Source organism: Argentina anserina, chromosome 4, assembly GCF_933775445.1.
Source record: "Argentina anserina chromosome 4, drPotAnse1.1, whole genome shotgun sequence".
Taxonomy (NCBI): Eukaryota; Viridiplantae; Streptophyta; class Magnoliopsida; order Rosales; family Rosaceae; genus Argentina; species Argentina anserina.
The window spans coordinates 16,953,129-16,976,240 of NC_065875.1; the positions used below are offsets into that span (position 1 = coordinate 16,953,129).

At 37.5% G+C, this 23,112-nt stretch overlaps 5 protein-coding genes and 1 pseudogene across 5 annotated transcripts in view; 2 read left to right on the forward strand and 4 right to left on the reverse strand.

The window, feature by feature from the left end:
* Window positions 1-23,112, reverse strand: part of LOC126791182 (probable protein phosphatase 2C 34) — a 133,997-nt gene that overhangs the window by 92,072 nt on the left and 18,813 nt on the right. The window lies entirely within an intron of this gene.
* Window positions 62-5,162, forward strand: LOC126791183 (probable jasmonic acid carboxyl methyltransferase 2; annotated as a pseudogene).
* LOC126791178 (uncharacterized) lies at window positions 6,206-11,878 on the forward strand. Its single transcript, XM_050517591.1, has 13 exons — window positions 6,206-6,400; window positions 6,497-6,637; window positions 6,730-6,845; window positions 6,977-7,131; window positions 7,728-7,816; window positions 8,099-8,648; window positions 8,977-9,141; window positions 9,357-9,520; window positions 9,638-9,717; window positions 10,016-10,127; window positions 10,646-10,720; window positions 10,810-10,975; window positions 11,535-11,878. Exons 1-12 carry the CDS (start codon window positions 6,311-6,313, stop codon window positions 10,954-10,956), a joined length of 1,884 nt encoding a protein of 627 aa, XP_050373548.1. The 5' UTR covers window positions 6,206-6,310; the 3' UTR covers window positions 10,957-10,975; window positions 11,535-11,878.
* LOC126791184 (leucine-rich repeat extensin-like protein 3) lies at window positions 13,363-14,939 on the reverse strand. Its single transcript, XM_050517598.1, has 3 exons — window positions 14,791-14,939; window positions 14,604-14,688; window positions 13,363-14,511 (listed from the first exon to the last, which is right to left on the reverse strand). The coding sequence occupies exons 1-3, from the start codon at window positions 14,806-14,808 to the stop codon at window positions 13,664-13,666; spliced, it is 951 nt and encodes a 316-aa protein (XP_050373555.1). The 5' UTR covers window positions 14,809-14,939; the 3' UTR covers window positions 13,363-13,663.
* On the reverse strand, window positions 19,604-20,519 carry LOC126791188 (major strawberry allergen Fra a 1.07-like). The gene is made up of 2 exons (XM_050517601.1): window positions 20,291-20,519; window positions 19,604-20,178 (listed from the first exon to the last, which is right to left on the reverse strand). The coding sequence occupies exons 1-2, from the start codon at window positions 20,472-20,474 to the stop codon at window positions 19,880-19,882; spliced, it is 483 nt and encodes a 160-aa protein (XP_050373558.1). The 5' UTR covers window positions 20,475-20,519; the 3' UTR covers window positions 19,604-19,879.
* Window positions 21,523-22,621, reverse strand: LOC126791185 (major allergen Pru ar 1-like). The gene is made up of 2 exons (XM_050517599.1): window positions 22,245-22,621; window positions 21,523-22,024 (listed from the first exon to the last, which is right to left on the reverse strand). The coding sequence occupies exons 1-2, from the start codon at window positions 22,426-22,428 to the stop codon at window positions 21,717-21,719; spliced, it is 492 nt and encodes a 163-aa protein (XP_050373556.1). The 5' UTR covers window positions 22,429-22,621; the 3' UTR covers window positions 21,523-21,716.

Below are 23,112 nucleotides of genomic sequence, written 5' to 3' on the forward strand. Positions count from 1 at the left end.
ATCACCCTCTAGCCACTTTATTTGAATTTTTGGATTCAGTTACATATATGGCAGGGTCATAAACAATTAAAATTCATTGAAATTGCGATCGATCTGGAGAGTTTGATATTATATAGTATAGCTTCATCTGAGATTTTCATCCCCCATATTAATAATTTGGTAACCTACGCGCTTGCGAAGAGAAAAATTTCCTATTTCCTGTCCGGCGGCGACCTTTGTCGCCGTCGTCGGACAAGGTTGTTTCTGTTTCCATGCGGGTTGGGAGAGAGATCGGATCTCTAGTTCTCATCCATAGAGAAGAGATCGCGATGGGTGTGTGTGTGTTGCAGAAAGGGGAGATTGGTGGGGCGGTCGGGATCTGGTCTGGCCATCATGGTCACCGGCGAGATCGATGGACTTATGATCGGAAAATGGTTGGTGGCGCTGTGTAATTCTGGCCGATTGGATCTGAACCAGATCGGGTTTTTGGATCAGATTGTGCAGCGATCTGAGGAGGATATGGCATTCCCGCCGTCGCATCTGTCCGACGTCGGTTTTGGCGGTGGGTTCCTGCCGGACTTGGCTTGCTGCCATGAATCTCTCCGGGAATAAAAAGTGGGCTTGGATTACCCTTTTGGGCCTGAGCCCGGTTTGTGTTTGTGTTCTTATTGTTGTTATCACTTATCACCTTTGTTTATTTGCAGTAAATAAATCCCTTGTTGGCTATGATAGGGAGCGGTATCTTTTATAACAGTAAATAAACTAAACAGTTTCAAACTGCTGACTTGAAACTTACATGTGACGAAATCTGACACCGGCCGCGGGCGAGTTATTTGGTGGTCGGAAGGCTTTAATTTACTCTTTCAATTGAAGCAGATGCTCTATTCAAAAAACAACAGCTCAAGTACGTAGAAGGTGAGATACTGCATTGCTGGCTTTGTTCATTTATTCTATTAATAATTTTAATATAATATAGAAATAGAAAAAATAATTAACTAGACGTACAATTCACCCATCGGGGGTGGATCCAACCCTGGTTTGATTGGGCTGGAATCAATGTGAAAATGAAGTCCAGAAAAAAAAAATCCAACCCTCTATTAAAAAAAAATTAAAACATTAGCACGGGTCTCTCTTTGTCTCTCACATTTTCGCATCTTCTTCTTTCAATCTCTGAAGACTTTCTCGTCTACTTCTGCTAATCTGCTAGCTTCTTTTAATCATCTTCTCGAGTTTTCGTTCAAGCCTGCATGTCACTACTCACCACTCGCTATTGCCCGTCGCCTTGTTGAGTATTTTATTTGCCTATTTGGAAATTAGAATCAAAGTAGTGAAGCTTATTAATTAACATCAGACGATATAGATACATAATGAAAGATAAAACAGATGTGTGTAGAGATTAATTTAAAACAGTTTCATTCTGATCACAAATATCGACATATCTAAGGAGAAAATTTTTTTTACGCTTTGCGCAAATAAAAGTAATTTTACATTTCGCATAAAATTAGCCCTAATGGCATTTCAGTCCTAGATCCGCTATTGATCAGTACGCAGTTTATAAGAGCTTACTACTGTACGTTGAGCACATATAGATCGATCACCTGATAAAGTTGGAGGGATGAATATGGAGGTGACGCAAATGCTTCACATGAATAAAGGAAACGGGGAGACTAGTTATGCCAAAAACTCCACAGTTCAGGTGCTCGTTGATGAATCATTTAATTTAATCGGCTTTCTTTCATTTATCTCGTAATTATTAATATTGTTATATTCAATATAGTGATGTTACTGTTAATTTTATGTAGAGAAAAACACTATCTATCTCCACGCCGATTATTGAGGAAGCAGTGCTAGAACTCTTGGGATCCAATGTCATGGGAATAGAGAGCATGGGAGTAGCAGATTTGGGTTGCTCATCCGGACCCAACACCTTACTACTCATCTCGCAGATCATTGATGTAATACATGCTAAACTTGGCAAAGTTGCAGAGCTTAGAGTGCTTCTAAATGACCTTTTTAGCAATGATTTCAACTCCATCTTCATGTCACTCCTATCATTCTATAACAAACTGAAAAAGAACTATGGTAATGATGATGATGATCTCTATCAGCGTATCATGCATCCCTTGATTTTTGCTGTGCCCGGTTCATTTAGTCTACACTGGCTCTCTCAAGTACGAAATGATCTAAATAACAAAGGAAAGATATACATTTCTAGAAGCAGCCCGAAGTGCGTATTAGACGCATACTCCATGCAGTTTCAGAAGGACTTTTCAGTTTTTTTGAGGTCCAGGGCACAAGAAATAGTTGACGGAGGACGAATGGTGTTGTCCTTCATGGGTAGATCATCTTCCGACCCAACAGCTGATCAGGACACATTCTACCAATTCGAGCTCTTAGCCCTTGCATTGATGACCATGGTTTCCAAAGTAAAAATTCATTTATCAGTTCCTTACATTTACATTGTTCTAGTCTTCTAGAGAACTAATTCTAGATATGTTAGTTCCTAATTATAGACACTAATTTCTATATTGTGATCAAACAGGGCCTTATAGAAGAGGAGAAGGTCAATTCTTTCAACATCCCCTACTATACATCATGTGTAGAGGAGTTGATTTGGTGTTACAAAAAGAAGGGTCTTTCATCGGGACCGGATTGAAGCTTTCAAAGTGGATTGGGATACTAGCGGGGCTGATCCAGTGGCGGATCCAAGGTTTAAAATTTAGGTGAGCGGAAAAAAATTTATCAATAACCGGTAAGAATTCTTGATAAGTCAAAACACAATTCTTACATAGTATTTATCAAGAATCGATCAAAAAAGATACAAGAATTGTAAATCAAAATACCATAAGAAGCATTACAAGTGTATGATGCTCAAGTGTAAATCAAACATGATGTATTAGGGAGTTGTATTCTGGCCAACTATCTCAGATCACTGAGATCAGCTGTGTGCCTGTGTATAAAAGCTAGTAACATAGAAAGTTCTAACAGAAAGTATTGAAGATTTAATACACATGTCGAATCTTAATTAGCCACGACTCACCTGTAATCCAAAGAGGTACCAGCATGATCTGACGATATGGCCAGATAAGACGAAAGTGAGAAGATTTATTATAAAATTGGCCCAAGCTAACTCAAATATGAAGCCACTTGGAGATTGCCCAGCAACAAGAGGCAGAAACCTACACAACCTGGGAATATACTGAAGAAGAACAGCAGCACGTAAAAGATTTTTTGCGTAGTTTGCTCCAGATGATCCCAAGTTCTTCGGTAGAACTACCAACAATATGATCTACAAACAAGTACATCAAAGTTTACCTCAAGGTTTTAAAAGATGTGCTTAGATTGAAAGATGAGAGTTTCAATGCCAAAACTTTAATAAGGTTAATATTATCAACACCCGGGCTAAGATTTCCAATTTACTTCTAACTAGATAAAGTCATGTGACTAGCCACTGAACAGTGTTATTTGGAAAAATCAATAACTTATCAGGCACATGCCAGCATACCAGAATTCACAAAACGCATCTCCCTTGAAGAGTTTTCCATTTTCTTTACAATCAGTCGTATATATTATTTGGGTTTTCTGTACTGAATAGTAAAACACTAGTGACCCTTATATCATTTGGATTTTACCAACTGATATTCAACCTACTTTATAAGTTAATACTATGACACAAATGTAACTTTAGGAAGTTGCTAAAAGTAAGTTTACGTTTTAATAGATGCAAAACAAGATTACCAATAAAGAGAATAATATTAAAAGATTAAGAGAGACAGAGGTTTACCGGAGGAAGTGGTAGTACAACAAAAAAGTCTTATCAGAAAATATCCCTACTCAAAGCTGATTACCAATATTGAGAAACATAGTTGAAACGAAAGCACAACTGGCTGGTTTCGGTCTTCACCACTCAATTCTTGGTGAGGATGAAAGAAATTAATCTAAACACACTAGGAGTCTCTAATGTATGTGAAAACTGGCAAAAATCCGACAGTTACTTGAAAAATATTACACATAAACATGGCAATTAGAACTTCTGCCTAAGCCTTCAAAAAAAAAAGAAGAAGAAGAATTTCTGCCTAAAAAGACACAAGCAATGCAATGTTCTTGAACTTTTGAAATAACAAACTTGGCAATACTTGAACTTCTAAAATGACACACACTGATATTAAGATTCAATTAATACAAATACACCGATATTAAGATTCAAGTACTATGATCTATCCAAATATTAGCAATTCAGAGTTGAGACCATACCAAAGAAGAATCATGATGGACCAAAATGAGAATTGCCTTACCGATTCCTCATTGACCCACCAATGCCAGCAAATTCAACTTGTCGAATATATACTCCTGTACTTGCCAATTGGTTTTGGGTAATGACTAATAACTCTATTAATGCATCCATTGGCAGTCCAAGATGGTAAAAATTGCTCACCTTTTTAGCAACTACTCGCTTATAACATAACAAAAGGGATCTTTGAGACAAGATCTAAGGACAGTACATCTCGAAATCTCGATCCCAGAAATCTCGATCCCAAACCACAACACTAGAGACAATAGTTGAAAAATCAGAGACCCAATTCCATTGCAAAGATTTTTTATACAGATCTGTATACAACCCACTTTCACAACCACCAAAAAATCCCAGAACATATAATTACAAAATACAGATTTGTATACACACTGACCTTGAAGATGAGAAGGAGAAAATGTAGGATTGGTGACCTTCCAATAAAGCTGATTGGTCTCCGAACCCGAGTGGATGATGGAAGGAGCAGCAGAGCAAAAGCCACCTTCAGCCACTGTCGAGGGCGCCGAGGTGACCAAGCATGAAACTTTACAAGATTGAGAAGCAGATTTTTTTTTCTTTAGGTAAACCGGGCTATTTTTTTTCCAATGTGGGCTTTTAAAATCTACCGGGCTGGAGCTGGGCTTGCTTCTATGTAAGTCCGCCACGGCCTAGCAATGCATTTGGCGATGATCAAACTATAACAAGAAGTGGGCAGCAAGTCGCCAATAGCATTAGAGTTGTGACGGAGTCAATGCTCGAATCTCATTTTGGAAAAGAGATAATGGACGATGTGTTTCAGAATTATGCTGAGCTCGTCAGCAAGCATTTAAAAAATAGTACTGCAAGACCCAAGTATACATTTTTTGTCATTTCACTCGTTAAAAAGGATTGAATATTCACATAATATTACTCATATATCTGAATTTGTGTTTCATAAAGCCGTAACATAAAAAATTATATCATCCATCAGTACGTAATTGCTTTAAAGCTGCGACATACATACAGTATTGATATGTAATATGTATATCTATTTATGAAAATTGATATGTACTTAACATTTAGATGCTAAGATGCTTGTGTAATTAGTGGACAAACAATTCCCTTTGCTACTTGTACTTATGATACAATGCCCTAACAGGATTGGACATACGTACGAAATTATGAATCATGAATTCATGATGAACTTGCTACTTGAACTTCAAGATTTTGTACTCAATTGAGTTGCTACTGCCTTTTGTATTCAGACAAAAGACAAAAGGCCACAACCCATCGATTTCATATCTTATACTGTTATACATATGAGACCTTTCAAAGTTTGAAGTACGTACATGCACCAAAAAGCACACCTTTCCAGAATTCCAGTCCACATATATATTCTACACTGCGTAGAACACAGCGAAATGAACATTTCGTGTAATTAATAACGTCAGTGTTGTAAACAAGCTATTTATTTCCCTGTATTACCGAAGCTTCTTCTGCTTCATCTTTTGAGAAGAAATTAGTCAAATTACCAAAGCTTGTTCAGTTTGTCAAGCAACTGGAAATAAGCATGCATCATGCATGATCTCCAATACGTACGTTATACGTATCTTTTCCGGGTCCCCAATCATCAGTTGGCAATGGATCCATGGCTGGAAATAGGCTCCATGACAGTGATAAACTGCCGAAAACATTAGTGAAATGTTTATGGTACATCAATCATTCAAGATCCTTCCGTTATAGATCAAGCATAATATGAAGTACAGTACAGCGACCATCTAAAAAGCTCCTTAGTCCCTAGTATCGTTCAAAAAAAAAAAAAAGCTCCCTAGTTGGTACTGGATGATGAAGCCTACAATTTGAAACACAGCCCACATCAACACCAAGCCCATAATACAACGCCCTAAACCCAGAACCAGACCCCGTTTACCGCCCCCACTTTTCAGCAGCTCAGCTAAACCCTCTCTCCCCTTTCTCCTTCTTCTAGGGTTTAAGCTCTGCAACTCCACCCTCCTCCTCCTCCTCCTTCTTCTTCTTCTATCAGAAAACCCAGCTCTCGTAATGGCCTCGTCAAACATCAGAGACCTCCTGACGGCGTTTAATCCGTCGTTGGACCTGTTCGCCATTACTTCCGGCGACGGCAGAATCAAGGTAGTTGAAATTACGAAACTAGGTCACTGAATCACTTGGTGTTTTATAGTTCTTATGGTGAAAGAATTGATTTTTACTTTTTGGGTTTTGCCGTAGATTTGGGACACTGTGAAGGGTCAAGTCCAGACTGAGTTTACTGATATTGTATCAGATGAAGATACCAGTATTTTTGCCAAAAGAGAAAGAGGGCATCTCTCTGTTGATTACACTTGCATGAAATGGTTCAGTGAAAGAAAGGTTGTGCCTTTGCTCTGTTGGGATTTGTAAGAGTTGAAATTTTGTTTGGTGGTTTTATAATTTGTTGCTTGCTATGGTTTTGATTGATACAGAAGAAAAGGAAACTTGGGTGTTCATTGTTGGTTTTGGGAACTGGTGGTGGTGATGTGCTGGCTCTTGATGTGGCTGCTGGTCAATCGAAATGGAGAGTTACTGATTGCCATGCTGGGTTAGCTTCCTGCTTGAATGATTCTTAATGATTCTTTGGTGTTGAATGAATATGGTGCTAATGTTTATTTGTTGTTTTTGACGTTTGGGATGTTTAATTGATCTCCCTGTTGCGGTTTTTGTCATTTGCAGTCGTGTTAGTGCCATATCGTTTGCGAGAAGTGGCTCTTCTATTTATACTGCCGGTGCTGATGGGATGATATGCGAAATCGATTCCCTGACAGGAAACCTGTTGGGGAAGTTCAAAGCTTCCACAAAGGCAATCTCATCTATGTCTGTTTCAGCAGGTACGTTCAAAAGGCATTTGTTCAGAGTACTGCATGTTTGTTGTTGTTAATACTCGGTTAATGTGTTTGTGTATATATATTTGTTGGAGATAACAATGGGGTTGTATTTTTTGATCTGTAACCATTCTCAACTAATATATTGTGGTGACACATTGTGACTAATATCGTGTAAGAATATTTTCTTCAAGAGTACAAGAGGAAAGGAATATTAATGTTTAGTTTAGTTGTTTCATGAATTTAGTTATAGGGTCCTGTGAAAGAATGATATTTTTCTGGTCAATGGACCACAGTAGGAAGTCTTCATATTCAGGACTGAGTCCTATCCCTTTCATTTATGGTATATGCAATCCCTTTCATGTTCATAAGTCTACGGCGGGAGGAAATTGTTATTTATAGTGTAATAGTTAATCCTAAAAGAACTGTAGTAACTAAATTCAGACAAGGCTATACCTTACTAAAGTTTTATGGAGTGAATATAAAACTGCATTCTTTGCTAGATTTCGGCTTTTACTGTTTTGCTAACTGCATTCTTCACTAGATTTTGGCTTTTATTGTTTTGCTGATAGTGCCTTCTGGATGATCTATTCTCTGTCCAGATGGGAAAATAATAGCAACTGCGGCTGCACAAATGAAGATATTGAATTTGTCTGACCACAAGAAAATACAGAAATTTTCTGGCCATCCTGTAAGTGCTATGCTTTTTGCAGTTCTTTATGTATGTGTCTGCTAATCTTCTGATACTGCTGATGGTGTACCCATCTTCTTAACAGTGTAGTGGTTAGAGTGTAAATTTACTATTGGTGAGTCCAGTATGTGGAGCTCAGCACATTATAGTTTTAAACTTATAATTTAGGACCATGATTTTGACACCAATTTTCCTGTACTTTCAACTAATAGGACCACTAACTTTGATTTATGTTGTAGCTATCATTTCAATGGTTCTTGACATTATCTCAACTATTCTTAGGGAGCTGTTCGCTGTATGATCTTCACTGAGAATGGGAAGTACATTCTCTCATCTGCAGTAGGGGAAAGGTATATTGCCGTATGGCATATAGATGGTGCAAAAAAGCAGTCAGCAAGTGCTGTCCTTGCAATGGAGCACCCTGCTGTCTTCCTTGACAGCAGGTGCATAGACAGTGGAGAAGCTGGTGACACAGGTCTATATGTCTTAGCAATCTCAGAAGTTGGCATTTGCTATTTTTGGTTTGGAAAGGATGCTGAAGAATTACGGAATGCTAAGCCCACAAAAATTTCAGTAACTTCTGAAGGCAGTTTGTCTGAAACTCATAGAGGGGGGTCACCTGCAATATTTGCTGCAATTTTACAAGGAATTGCCAAATCTGCTTCTGGGCAGATATTTGTTGCTTCTGGATTACCGGTCAAGCCATCATTCCAGAAACTTGTGGTTCATTCCGGTACAGACATAAAGTTGAGTACCTCCCACGACGGGGTTCTTCTACCAATGAGTCAGTTTCTTGTCAAATCCAAGAGAGGCCAAGATGTACAAAACAGAGGTAAAACTTGATCACAGCTAGTTTCCCGAATAAGCAGAGAATCAGGATTTCTTGTTGATTTCCTTTAACTTATTAAATATTGATGCATGAGGTCAAAGATAACAAGAGTCATAACTTTTAGATTTGAATTTCATATCACCTTGTAAGTCTCATTTCTATTACCATTTATATATTGTATAAATAAGTTTGACTGACTAGATTTTGTGCTTTAAAATCCCCTTGCCTTCAAAGTAGTTAATTATCTCAAAGTCCAAGTTAGGCCGTCTATTTTTACTCTGGTTCTTGATTTTAATTGGATAACTGACTATTTGTGTTTATGATTCATCAGTTGTTGCATTAGATCGTGCAAATGCAGAAGATGCCCTACTTCCGATTCCTAAGATCTTTGATTCACACGAAAAGAAGAAAAAACATGAAAAATTGTGTTTTGACAAGGATGAAGTAATGACCGACATGGAGGACATGAGCTTCTCTGGCCCTGTAAAGAGCAAAGGTAGGCAGTATCTCAGTAATGCCACTGAGACTCACCTTTTTGTAATATAAGTAATCCTAACTATTAACACTTTTGGTATGATGGCAGAAGTATGAATTTTCCTCCCATAAAATTTTAGGATTATGAACATGAGTAGCTATATGTTATTCCACCTGTGGTCACTATTTGTTTAATTAATGGTGCAATGATATCCTCATGAATGCTGGTATGTGCAGATGTGACGGTAGAATTTGAACTTGACACTGGTGCAATTTGCATGGAGGACCGGTTGCGATCAATAGGGATACTTAGTAAAATAGATGACCAAACCATTGACTCCACACTTAATTCTGTGGCATTTAAGAGTATTGACATTCAGACAAATATGCCACAAAAGAAGGTTTGCTTGACTTATTTTTTTGTGCATTCAAGTCTAGAGCTTTGGCATTATGCATTTTATATTTCAACTTGTACTTATTAGTGTATCGTTTTCATCTAAATACCAATCATCTACAAGATGAGGGCAGCTGTACTGTCAATGGTACCTAGTGACGCATACAAGTTATTGGGAGTTTTGGTGGCCGTTTGGCAAACAAGGTTTGTTCTTGCTGTCATGATCTTGCTCAGGTTTTTTTCATAACATGCATGTGAAAGTGTACATATACGTATATTAATATATATATATATATATTTTTTTTTCTTTTCTTTTTGTCGTTTGTGAATGTGGATGTGGCTATGTCTCCATAATTCTGTGCGTGTTTATAGATAAGTTAATTTAGCTATGTTTTATACCCAGGTGATAGTTTGCCATGTTAATATTAGTTACCTTTTATATTCTATGCATTATGTAGAAAATTAATTAATTATGACTTGAGGTTTAATATTTTGTTACCAGGTCTAGCAGTGGAAACTATGTTCTTCCATGGATATACAGCATATTGGTAAATCACAGTCATTATGTCATGTCAGAAGAGCCTGAGACCCAGGTGCTTAGTTCTTTGTTCAAGGTATTTTTTATTAACGTTTTGTATTTTGTATTTTCTTCCTTATTCATACCCTAAATAACATGTAACCAATCATTTCTTTTCTTTCTCTTCATAGAAGTAGGTAGTTCAGTAGTATTGAAAGGCGATTTTCATCGTAAATTGTTCTTGACATGTTTTTTCATAAAAGAACTTATTTTTATTTCCCTTCCAAAATCTTCACCACAGTGCCTCTGATGACTAGTTTAGTGGCCTATGCATACGATGATACCATGATAAACTAACCTTTGATGGGACAAACCAAAGCCTAGATGATTATATTGGTTACATTAGCGGCAATGTCTGAAGCCTCTGATTTTTGTGCGTAAATAAAATGGCTTTCCACACAAGTGCTCCCTGAATGCTTATGGTCTTTAAATTTGTTTCCCCTGAAGTTGGCATCTTCCAGAACACTCAATTCCTCTTTATAACCCAGACTCGATCATACACTCATGGTATAATGTATTACATGCAGCTCGTAATAAATGTTGTCCTCTTTGCAGGTTACCAAATCTAGAAAGGCAGCTATTCAGCCTTTATTACAATTATCCGGTCGTTTGCAGCTTGTAATGACACAGGTTGATGGTCTCACCATGCTCACATTAATTCAGTTCTTTTTTCCCATCTTTGTTGGTCTTTGATTGAAATTTTTAATTCTTTTTGCTAGATTGACAAGGCAACAAACACTGAAAGTCAAATTTTATTCCGTGAGGACCAGAAGGATGAAAGTGAAGATGATGATGTAGATGTAAATGAAATTCACTACAGGGAAGAAGATGATGTCTCTGACATAAGCAGTGATGATGAGCAGTAATTGAATCTTGGAGTTGGAGGTTAGCAAACTTTTAATTTTACTTTCTGGTACATGTTATAATTAGGCTTCTTTCATTCTTGGCAACCCTTTTCTTTTGTTGGAGATGACTTGGTGGATCTTCACTATTACTCTATAGTTTATATTATGACTTTAATCCAATTGATTAATTTAACTAACTTTTTGTGCATATGAGATTCATTAGATGTGTGTTCTTTCTAATGTTGGAGGAACACTATCTTAATATGGAACTAAACCATTCCTTATTAGTTTCTCAAGTGTTTAAAACATGATAGTTGACGTAGGGTACATTATAACCCATATCTGAATATGGAACTAAACCATTCCTTATTAGTTTCTCAAGTGTTTAAAACATGATAGTTAACATAGGGTACATTATAACATGGATCTTAATATGGAACGAAACAATTCCTTATTAGTTTCTCAAGTGTTTAAAACGTGATCCCTGTGTTCAGGGTTGGACTACCACATCTTGGCTAGAGTTGGATTGTAATGGCTTTTGCTTATCTTCCAATTTTTGTTGTTAAGTTGCAATTTTTTTGTCATATATGTGGATTTAGGATTAAGAGGCTAGAAGTGGCGGAGTATGTTCAACATCTTGCATTAGCTGATTGACTTGTCTCTTGATGCTGCTAAGCTGGAAAAAAATAAGTGTTTTGTTCCATTCACTTCGCATCATGGTGAAGAAATTGATTTGCCCCGAGCTATTAATTATAATTTGCGTTTCTTTGTAATTTATTAATGAACAGATTAGCACCATAGCTGTTGCTTTGGCACTTGTTAGTGTCCAAATATCACCACATATAATGTGGGATAATGTGGTGCATAATATTTTTCTTGATTAATTCCTCATTTCGGCATTGTAGGTTTTATTTGAAATTGCTGTCGGTTTATTTAAAAATCGCCATTTGTATAGCTTTTGCTTAGCAGTAGGTTATTTGGGATCATCCCATGATTTATAACACCCAAAACATGGAGTCATAATTTGAACCTTTAGAGCAGTAGGTTATTTGGGATCATCCCATGATTTATAACACCCAAAACATGGAGTCATAATTTGAACCTTTTTCTTTCTTCGGTCGAAACACTCTGGGATAATATTAAGTTTATGACATCCCATAGTGGGGACTGTGGAGTTGAATGACCTAAGCAACATGATTGTGGCTAGGCTGCATGGAATCGGGTGCGGGTACGTGGAAGCGAAGCGTTTGGAAACGCGGAAGCGTTTTTTTTTCAAAAATTAAGGAAGCGGGTGCGTTTTGGAAGCGTCATAATATATATAAATATTATATAATATTTTTATTTTTTATTTTTTAATTATTTTATATAGTATTAAAATAACTGGATAACTATTAATAACTTATTTTCTAACCCATGATTATCTTTAATTATAGCATTATTAAAACTTTATTTCAAAATTCAAACAAAAGAATGTACAACATAGTGTGAAGGTGTTGGACACGTGCAAGTCAAAGAGACATCACTAGATGAAATTGATAAAAAAAAAAGTTCGTCTTCTCTCTGTCTCTCTCTTTCATATGGATTTTTTTTCATATCTCTCCACAACTCTCTGTATTCTCTATATCTCTCTCATCTAGATTTTCCTGATATCTCTTCCCCTTATTTCTGACACATATTAGATTGATTGATGTTGATCATCTTTAACCGCCTAACGAAATAAATAAGAAGATGAGATGACAAGAAGAGTCTCAAGACATTGATTGATGAAATAGAGGTAGAGAAGGAATCACGCTTCCAATTTGGAAGTCAATGCTTCTGCCGCGCTTCCAATTTGGAAGCCAACGCTTCCGCCGCGCTTCCAAACCCATCTTTTTCGGAATCGCGCTTCCGTCGCGCTTCCCCGCGCTTCCGAGCGCTTCCGCTCCCGCTTCCGCTTCCGAAGCGGGAATCGGTCGTCCAACCAAGCTTCCGTGCTATGTAGGATTGTGGAACATGTTATTTTTCACAGATTGCTTCTAGGCCTTGTTTGTTTCGCGAAATTAAGGAATTGGGAAAGGAAGTTCATTCCCTCCAATGTTTGGTATGCACAAGGAAAGGAACTACTTTCCTACATCCCACATAAAGGGAATGGGAGGGGGGAACACTTTCATCTATGAACAATGGAACAAACTTCTCTCTTCAATAATAAATGCCTCAGTATTATTTTATCGCATTAATTACAAATTTTTAGACAAGATTCCTATCAACTTCCTTTCCTTTGTGTGACCAAACACAAAAAAGGAAAATTCACTTCCCTCTTAAGTTCTATTCCCATGGGAATTACAAATGAACTATTTTTCTTTTCGGATACCAAACGAGGCCTTAGGGAAACAAAATTTGGTAGCCAAGGGCCTTATTATTTTTTTAAATGAAGACAAAAGTATGGTCTTATCAGAAAAATGAATAATTGATAGTATGGTTCAAAATTTGGAAGCTTTGTAAAATTGTTTTACATAAACTGAATGCCAGCCATTAGTACCACGTCTTAAGTTCCCCAAGTGGGATTTGGGATCAATTCTATCTTCTCTTACACGCTTGGAATCTCATTCTTCCTCTTAACGTCGTCACATATTTTTAGAAAATATATCTTGCCACCAAATGGTACATCTTTAATTTGTAGGCCAATATATTCTCAATTAACTTTTCCCCCTGAGATTCTTAATCGCCCGCCTTTAGCACCGATCTCTGTCTACATTATAGTACACGCATTCGGATTTTCATCGCTAAAAATCGACGTGATGTTGCCATTCCCATTTCCATTGCTGCTGTAATTGTGATATGATTGATCCTCATTGTAGTAATGGTTTTGGCTGATCCTACTGGAATACGTCTGTTGTGGAGGGGGTGGTTGAACATATCCGTATTCAGTGACATAGGGTGATGGCCTGTATGTGTTGTAGCTGTGTGTCACATAGACCGGCGGTGCATGGATCGGAGGTGGAACAAAAGCCGGAGCTGGGGATGGAGATGGAGCAGGAGCCGGGGCAGGGGGAGGAGTTGGTTCCGGTAGAGGTCCTTGACTATTATGATATGATTGGTATCTGTTATAGTAGCCCGGGTAAGCACTAGGGTAGTCAGCGTATCTGTAATCATAATCAGGAGGGTGGTGGTATACGGTATGAACTTCCCCAACTTCTCTTGGTCTGTGGTGGTAAACTGGATGTTGTTGGCCTAGATTGGTCTCAGCAGCCACAGGTGTTGGTAATGGCTGTGGTGGTGGTGGTGGTGGTTGTTGTTCCGGAGGTGGAGGGTCTTTTGGTGGCTCAGCTGGTGGGGCAGCTTCAGGAGGTGGAGTTGGTTCGGCTGGTGGAGGTGATTCTGTTGGAGGGGGATTTACTGCATCAGGAGGTGCTGCTGCGCCGCCTTCGGGGGGTTGTTGTTCTGCTGGAGGAGCAGGCTCTGTTGGTTGCTCTATATGGGAACATATAGTGGCAATCTTCCTTGTCCTTTTAATGGCTTTTACTATCTTTTCTGGATCCGCCCATCCTATTATTGTTAACTTCTGCTGAGGGAAGTCAATGTAGAGATCATATATACCTGTTTGAAGAAAAGAATGAGACATAGTTCATCAAAAACAAAAAGCAAAGAATGAAGGACTGGATTTTAGTGTAAAGATCACCAATTCCTACCACTGATGCCGTGTAATGCTTTCTTGATCTTCTGTACACATCCATTACAGTCCATCCGGACATGTATCTCCGTAATCCGAGGTTTCTGCATTCAACATGGAAACTATCTGGTTAGGAACAATGGTCGATACATATGTTATTGGAACTATGTTATTTGCCATACGTATATGGAGCCATGCATGCATACCTCTAATTCTGGAGCCATGGCTGGAGAAGCGAAGAGAAGCCAGGAAATGTGATGAGGAGGGTGGAGAGTATAAATGAAGAATCATTAGGTGGCATTTTATTTGCATGAACAATTGCACAGGTTAAGAAGGAATAATCGAAAGGCAAAAGATGTGGGACATGAAAGGAATCATTCATCTTTTTTTTCTCACTCAAAGATAGTAATGTTGCAGCTTGATTAGCCTCATCACAAGTCATTGTCAAATCTTAAAGGGAAAGAGGGAGGGTCGGTTTTGTATGGAATGTTGATGAGGCCAAAGAGAATTTGCTTTACTGTGGATGAACGTCTATAATCGAAAGGATGTCTTTAAGCTCATTACGATATCCAAAACCGACCCTTGAAAAGAATTAAAGTGTGATCAAATTTTGTTTACATTATTATTTCAATCTGTGGTTGTGAGTGGCTTTTGAGGTTGGAGGAGATCCACTATTGTGGAATCCTTCTGTCACAAGAAAGATCAATATGCACGTATGAGAATTGTGTTGAGAAATTAGGGCTGGAAGGCATATAAACCCTCCTTTCAATTTAGTCATAAAGGGTGATACGGATTAGAATACAGATTCTTTCAGACAATGAGTGAGTGTACACAAAAGCTAGCTTTTTATGAGGTAAGACAACAGTTTTTGCCAATGGTAATATCGGTGCTTTACTTTAGCATTGTATCGCTCTGGCAACAATTTGGTCGGATGTTTTGGCTCGATATACATTGTCGACTTATTTTCTAACGGCATATTTTGGTTGCTGCATGAATGTTTACAAGTTTTTTTTTTTGGGTAAGCGACTTAAGGACTGAGCGCCCTCAGCTATAAAATTTATTGAAGCTAGAAAAAAAAAACGTCTTAAAGTAAACAAAAAGAATGAGAAATCGAGGGAAAAATATAATCCTCTCGTATACAATTTTGGTAGAACTAAAAAAATAACAGCTCAGACAATAAAAACTAGCACTGAAATGCCAAAACTTTCTTCGGAGCTTCATGATAATGACGGTGCGATATGAAACCTAGAACGTCGGTAAATGGTATCGACTTGCGTAATCAAAAAGAAAAATGATAATTTGGGAGTCCAAAAAAATCAGCATGCAAGTACTTGTGTATCTCCACAGGAGGATTAACATACCAAGTATATGAGTCACATGACATACCTAGGTTTGCCATCTTATCTGCTGCTGCATTCCCTTCTCTGAAAATATGAGTGCGACTAAATTGCACACAATGAATGATCATACAGTTCTGCTATCTAACTCTAAGGTCCCAAGGAGGAGAAAACGTCGTTGAGTACAAAAACACTATCACACTAATATAATCACTTTCTAACCATGAATTAAACCAACCTTTAGAAGAAGCAATTTCAATAGCCACAATTACAACATAAAACTCGGCATAAAAGGATGAATTGCAACCTAAAGCTTGGCAAAAACACCCTAAACAAACACCAAAAGCATTCCGAAAGACATCTCCACAAGCTGTAGGACCAGGATTAGCTTTCGCCAAACCATCAGTATTAACTTTAACCTAGGGATGGATATGAGGCTGCCATAAGACAAGTTGAATCTTGGGTGCCCTTTGGGAAATAGGACGAACACCAAGAAAAGATAAAAGGTGACTATCAAGACCGCCCTTATAATAACCTGGAAAAAGCATACCAAAATGTCTAATCCATGCCATGACTGAATAACATAGTCTAGAGAAGATATGAGACTGATTATCAAACCTGAGTCTATTCCGTGCCTTCCAGATTGTCATAAAAGTAAACAAACCAGCTGTTAACCAAAGATTATACAGCTTAGGAGAAAAGACTTATGACAAAAACCATTCTACTAATCCACTACAGAGTTATGGAAAGAAAGAAACGAAATAAACTGAGCTGTAAGCCACTCTCACAGTTGTTGAGAAAACGAACAATGAATAAATAGATGCATAGTTGACTCATCAGAACCATGACATAATTGACAAATCGACACAATCGGGATCCCACCTTTTTTCAACCGATCATCAATGGGCATGCGATCAAAAAAAAAAATCCTCCAAGTCAAAAAAGAGTATTGCGGTGGAATAAAAGAACGCCCGATGATAGAAGCCCAATCCTTCAAGATAAAATGTTTGCGTAACAAATTATAACTGAAAGAAAAAGACAACTCTCCAGATGTAGTGGAATCCCAAATGAGCCTATCAAATTCACCAACTAAGGGGAGATGAATATCATAAATGGCCTTGGACAAGTCAAGGAAAATGGCCAAGAAGAAAGGAGGAAGTTGCCAAGCCTGATTTGAGATGAAATCTGTCACCCGTAAATCACTGAACTCTGTCCAATTTAAAACTCCCAAAATTGCTAAAATAGAATCTTGAAGCCATTTATCTTTCCAGAAAGACACTGATCGACCATCCCCAATTATCCAATGACAATGATGAGTAATATGAGGAGCAATCGATCAGATACCTAGCCAAATTGACGACTTCCGATAGCCAACTCTTGACCTGGTTAAAATAGGATAACGAGTCCGCACATAGTCACCCCATTTAGATAAAGAAGTGATAGCATCCCAAGCAAACTTCAAAATTGCTGCTGATTTTAGAGATGGCAGATTGTGAATGTCAGTCCCACTTTCTTCTTTTGGAGCACAAACATGTTGCAAGGAGACTGTGACAAGTTTTCAAGCCTTGACATTCCCATACCATATGAAATTACGTGCCCATGTAGTTAATTTTTGATGAGATAAGCAGACCATTGGTATTTGGTACTCTAAAAAACTATGAAGAAGCATGCTCTGGAAAACAAATTGAACAAGTTGAGCGTGACCAACCATAGAGAGAAGTTCGCGATTTACAAGTTCTTACATCCAATTATGATTGTTGAGAATATACATCCAACATCGGGAATTGAGACTTAGTTTGTGAGTTTATAAGAGTTTGTGCCACTCCATCCATTGTCAATTGATTTTGGATGTGAACCCCATATCACTTTATCATGGTATCAGAGCGGGTTGACCACGTCCACGTGTGAAGCCCAAATGGTCACACGGACTCCACGTCACCTAAAATATTATCCACGTGTATGACTTGAAAATTCGCCACACGTGCAGGGGTGTGTTGATAATATATATCTCACATTGGAAATTATGACCTATCTTGTAGGTTTATAAGGATTTGAGTCAATTCATCCATTGTTAATTTATTTTGATTTTGAACCACATATCATTTTATCAATTATCTCTAAGAGGAAATCAGAAAACTCACCATGTTAGCTTGCATAGTAAGGCTGCACTAAACTACATTGTCTGTCTCTAAGTGAAGGAGGAAATGACTGTTGTTTACAAAAGGCAATGCCGGTGTGTGCTCCGGTGCGGAGCGACTGGGAAAAGCCCCGCCACCTCAAATTGAGGCGGGCTGCTGGAAAGCGAAGCTTGGTTGAAGACGAAGACTTTTTGACTTTGCTTTCATCCAAACGACGCCGTTTGGTTTAATTCTTTCACGAGAGCCTTATATTCAATCATGTATTGCGCTTCTACAATTGGGCTTGAATATGTGGGCATTTCTTGTTGGCCTTTGGTTGAGCTGGTCCTTATGTGAACCCATAAATTTACAACAAAGAGATATTGGACTTATATACATCTAGGTTTAGATTATATATATTTAATTAGAATAATCATTGTTAGAAAGGCGGTCGCCTCGGGAGGCTCGACCTAATCGCCTTTGCCTTTGAAAATACATTGGAGAGGATCTAGTTAGGCATATTTAAAAACTCAACAAGTACTTGATTAAGTTCTAGAGGACATCTTGTACTTGATGATTCCTTTTACTAAATAACTTGCTTGATGCTTTTGAATTTCAATTTCAGCCATTCTTTGTTAGTCCAAAATCAAAAGCAAACTGCAATGTATTTGGAGCAGGACCATGCTAGCCAGCTCAAACCATCCAGCACCTTCCAAATATCAAGTGGAACTCACAGAACTAATCATGTTCTAATTTCATATTAAGCAACTGCTTTTTGACCTGAAAAGTGGGTTGTCGCCTAATTGAATCTGTTTAATTGGTTATGGTAATGAGGTTCAGAAGTAGAACTTTGAGATCGATCTTCACTGGAAAAGTTTATTACTGTTTGTTTTTGGACGAGGTTGGGAAGATTTAGACCTCACAGACTCAAATCTACAAAATATAAAGAAAAGGGGAAGAAAAAGAATGTCATTGCTGTTTTAACTTTAAAGTGTAATCTTGATGGTCCTGCTTAGATTATATATCATGCAGATATTTTGGTTCTGATATTGTTCTATCTGAGTATTCAAGTTTTAGTATTAAGGACTGCAAAGCAGGCAAGCAACTTGAGCGTGCAAACAAGAAAAAAAAGCCCAGGACATAAATCTTCTTGACCAAAATCTAAAAGTTCAAAGTATATGTGTACATGCTTCCTTATTGAATATAGCATTAATCACGAACGTTTTTCTGGACCTTAAAGAATATACAGGCTGGTTGGCTATAAGATTGAAGGAAAAATTGACTAGTTTTCCTTTGACTGATTGATAAAATTGCCTACAAAGTTGAAAACAAGGTACATTTCATCAGTAGAGAAGAAAACTGACTAGCTTCTCTTGCTTTTGTGATGTAAGAATACGTAGTATTATAATGCATTTTGGTATCAGGAAATTAAGAAACTGTGATATACGAAAAAAATAGAAGCACATAATTAACTTGGAGTGTTTATGAAGTCTTAAAGCTAGGACTGATTCAAACACGTACCATGCAAGGAGAGGATTTAAGTTCATATGACAACGAAAATGCCCTGCACCTTGCACATCAGTGATAGTCTTCCCATGCCAGCTTGAATTTGGAAGAAGATTGTTGTATTACAATAATAAAGAAGCAATTTCTACTCACTTTATTCTTGTCTTAATGAATTCTTATTATGATGTATTAATCCTTTTTGAGGGTTCACAAGATATAATCTTAAACAAATATAGTTGCTGTAAATCTGTGACTAAGTGACATATGTGTGTATCTGTGTAACTATGTGAAATATAGAGCTCGATCAATCAAATGATCGGTGGTGAAGACCCAATTCAAGAATAAACATTTGGGTTCTCTACGAGGTAGGCTTCAATAACTTTGTAAATCCCCATAGCACTATTCTTTCCTGCTATAATCTCTTCTTCCTTAACATCAGACTCTCCAATGGTGTTGTAATTACTTGTCATTTTGCAGATAGAGCTCCCATCGCTAGCGGCCTCAAACTTGACCTCATAGCCGATAGACTCAAGCTTGTCACCTAAGGCATCTCCGTCAATCATAGTGTACTTGCACACGAAATTATCCCGGTCGAGTTCATCGATTCTGTGCTTGACGTACTTGTAATGGTTACCTGCAATATTGTAACACCAAACAGAACTTTCATCAGTATAAGAAATTTATATAGGAGAAACTGCAGATCAAAGTAGTAGTCTCTAAAAGCTAGAACAATGTATGTTTCTGACCTTCTGTGAAGTTGACTTGTTCAATGCTTCCTGCTCCGCCATCTCCTTGAGTTAGCTCAACGCTTGCTATGAACTGGGGCAATAGCTTTGGGATCAAGTTCTTAGAGTCTATGATCAAAGCCTGGAACATGCGCGATGGGGCAATCGGGCACAAGAACTCCTGTGAAATGCTCGTTACACCCATGATGCGTAGACTAATGGTAAAGAAAGAACTAGGCTATATGATCAAAGCCTGATCATATAAAGGAGGAACTGGTGGGAAACTAATCAGTAGCAGTATATATATACACAGATTGAAAAAAGAATTTCAAAGTTTTGATCAAAGACTTTGAGCTACGTAGTCATAATATATTGGTTTCAAGGGTTTCAAAGTTTGGTTTGGCCGCTTAGTTGGAACTTACTTATTAGTTCAAACTTCAAAGATTTTGCTGATGAAAACACATGGGCGGCGCTTACTAGCAGCAGTAGCATATCCTGAGTACCAAGTACATATATGTACTATGAAGTTTTCTAGCTCATCCTTTATTCGACTCGATCGTTGAACAAGTTCAGGCTATACTGGATGGCTGAAGGCTATATTGTTGTGCTCAATGTAACAAAACGGCTATCTTATTGTGAAGCAGCTGCGCTAAGAATAGCTGACTAGGAAAATCATGCAATGTTAATCATGAGGCACTCGTTTTTATAAATGGCACTGGATTATTGACTGTATTTGCTAAATATATGCCTAATCTACTGACCTGGTTGGTTGCTCCAAAACATATAGGTAGATGCTGAGTGTTAAATTGATGTTGAATGCAAAGCCAGTTAACTGTTGGAATGGGGAATTTCGGGAATTGTTGTACAAATCATTTTTATTTGAAGTTGGTGGATTAAGTTGTATTTTCATAATAGCTAGTGAGTTCGCAATTGGCAAATCTGAGAATGAATAGGCCATGATTTTAGTAAATTTAAATCAATGTAATAGATAAAGGGTGACAGATTTTTCTTGGAATAGGGTTGTGACTGTTATGTTTTTTTTTCAACTCACAAGCAACAAATCCACCAATTAGTTTTAACAAGTACTTATTGATAAAATTGTTTTCAATACGTTTTTCTATTGTTTTTTATCTATCCCGTCTTTGAGTCTATATTGTACCTGTTGTTTCCCAATAACATATTATTACGCACATGAGCTTGAATGAACTACTTTTACATACGAAAAGAAACATAGCCCCAAAATGGATCAGATCAGAACCAAAGCCAGAACTAGAACCATATTAATCACAATCTTGTAGATAACAACAGGAAAATACAGAATATAAAGTACAAGAACAAAATTAAGTCTGGAAACAAAAACATGAACAACAGTACATGTTAGATATATTGTTCACAGCATCATAATTCCCAAAAATTAATTTCTACAACCTCTTGAAATGTTTTACTTTCAAGTGTATGCACGAGGATGAGCCATGAGGTAGGCCTCTAGGACTTCATACATTCCAATGGCTCTGTCTTTCCCTAGCTCAATGTCCTCTTCTTTTATCTGAGTACCATCTTTGGCTTTGTATTCACTTGTCAAATGACATATGCATCCTCCCCTGCCATACCCTTCAAACTTGACATCATATGTAATGTACTCAACCTTGTCCAGCAAATGTTCTGCTGCATCACTTTCAATGAAGGTGTACCTGCACATCAGATTCTCCTTGTCCAGAGCATCAATCCTGTGTTTTGCATATCTCATAGGACTAGCTGCACAACACAAAGAATACCAGACACTTAGTTATCTAGTAGACTGGTTCTATGACCAAATGATGAAAAGATTTCCACTTCAGTTTATTTTAGCATGAAAATATTAAGTCGGTATCTAAAAATCGATCAGTCAGATCATCAAAGGGTTTCAATGATTATATGAGTTGGATCTGGAGCTACCCTTAAAAAAAGAAAGAGTTGACTTGCTGATCAAAATTACCTTCAGTGAAGTTGATCTGTTTGATGGTTCCAACTTCTCCATCACCTTCAAGGAACTCAATACTTTTAATGGAAGAGAACATGAGCTTGGGACAGAGGTTGTGAGCATCAAGGATCAAGGCCTTGAACATCCTTTCTGGAGTTACCTGAGTAATAAACTTCTGGCTGATTTTGGTGACACCCATCTTGGCTCAGCTAGCTTCTGATCAAAACTCTGATTTCTATCAAACAAAACTAGGGATTTGAATAATGAAAGATTGGATGACGATGATGTTTCAGAGATGGTAGGCTTGGTATGAAGGTAAATTTGTGATCTTTGATATCTGGGAGAGGGGGTGCTTTATATGAGATGTAAAACATGGACCAGAATGTGTTCTAAAGTGGACTTTTCAACACGGCTATGGATGGTTTTCTTTCTTCATTACAAAACCAGATGGGAGGCATGGAAATTTCATGCCTGAAGGTTCATTTGGCTTCTTCTTTATTGGGTAAATTCCTCCTATGATATCTGATGTTTGGCTACTTGGACAATTTAGTACCTGATGTATGAAAACGGATAATTTAGTACCTAAAGTTCTCAAATTTAGGTCATTTTGGTAACTCTATTAATTTTGATCATATTTTCAGGGTTATTTCCGTCATTCTAGTCCTAAACTCATTAAATTCACATTTTTCTTCATTTCTTCCTATAATTGCCTCTCTTTAGAGATAATTAAATTGATATATCTACTCCACCTAGCATATACTTCGCATATATCGAAAATAATTTTTTTTAATATACTTATTGTATCCTAATTATTTTCTGCAAAGGAAATAAATTACCTTTATGCAATTGTAATTTTTATCAAAATTTTTTTAATTACTTATAA

Bases quoted from the DNA above. Each gene is read 5' to 3' on its own strand.
- LOC126791178 (XM_050517591.1), top strand. From the start codon at position 6,311: ATGGCCTCGTCAAACATCAGAGACCTCCTGACGGCGTTTAATCCGTCG. The intron at 6,846-6,976 runs GTTAGCTTCCTG...TGTCATTTGCAG, and splicing joins GTTACTGATTGCCATGCTGG to TCGTGTTAGTGCCATATCGT. The intron at 7,817-8,098 runs GTAAGTGCTATG...AACTATTCTTAG, and splicing joins AGAAATTTTCTGGCCATCCT to GGAGCTGTTCGCTGTATGAT.
- LOC126791184 (XM_050517598.1), bottom strand. The intron at 14,512-14,603 runs GTAGGAATTGGT...TTCTTCAAACAG, and splicing joins AGCATTACACGGCATCAGTG to GTATATATGATCTCTACATT.
- LOC126791188 (XM_050517601.1), bottom strand. From the start codon at position 20,474: ATGGGTGTAACGAGCATTTCACAGGAGTTCTTGTGCCCGATTGCCCCA. The intron at 20,179-20,290 runs GTCAGAAACATA...ACAATATTGCAG, and splicing joins ACAAGTCAACTTCACAGAAG to GTAACCATTACAAGTACGTC.
- LOC126791185 (XM_050517599.1), bottom strand. From the start codon at position 22,428: ATGGGTGTCACCAAAATCAGCCAGAAGTTTATTACTCAGGTAACTCCA. The intron at 22,025-22,244 runs GTAATTTTGATC...TGTGTTGTGCAG, and splicing joins ACAGATCAACTTCACTGAAG to CTAGTCCTATGAGATATGCA.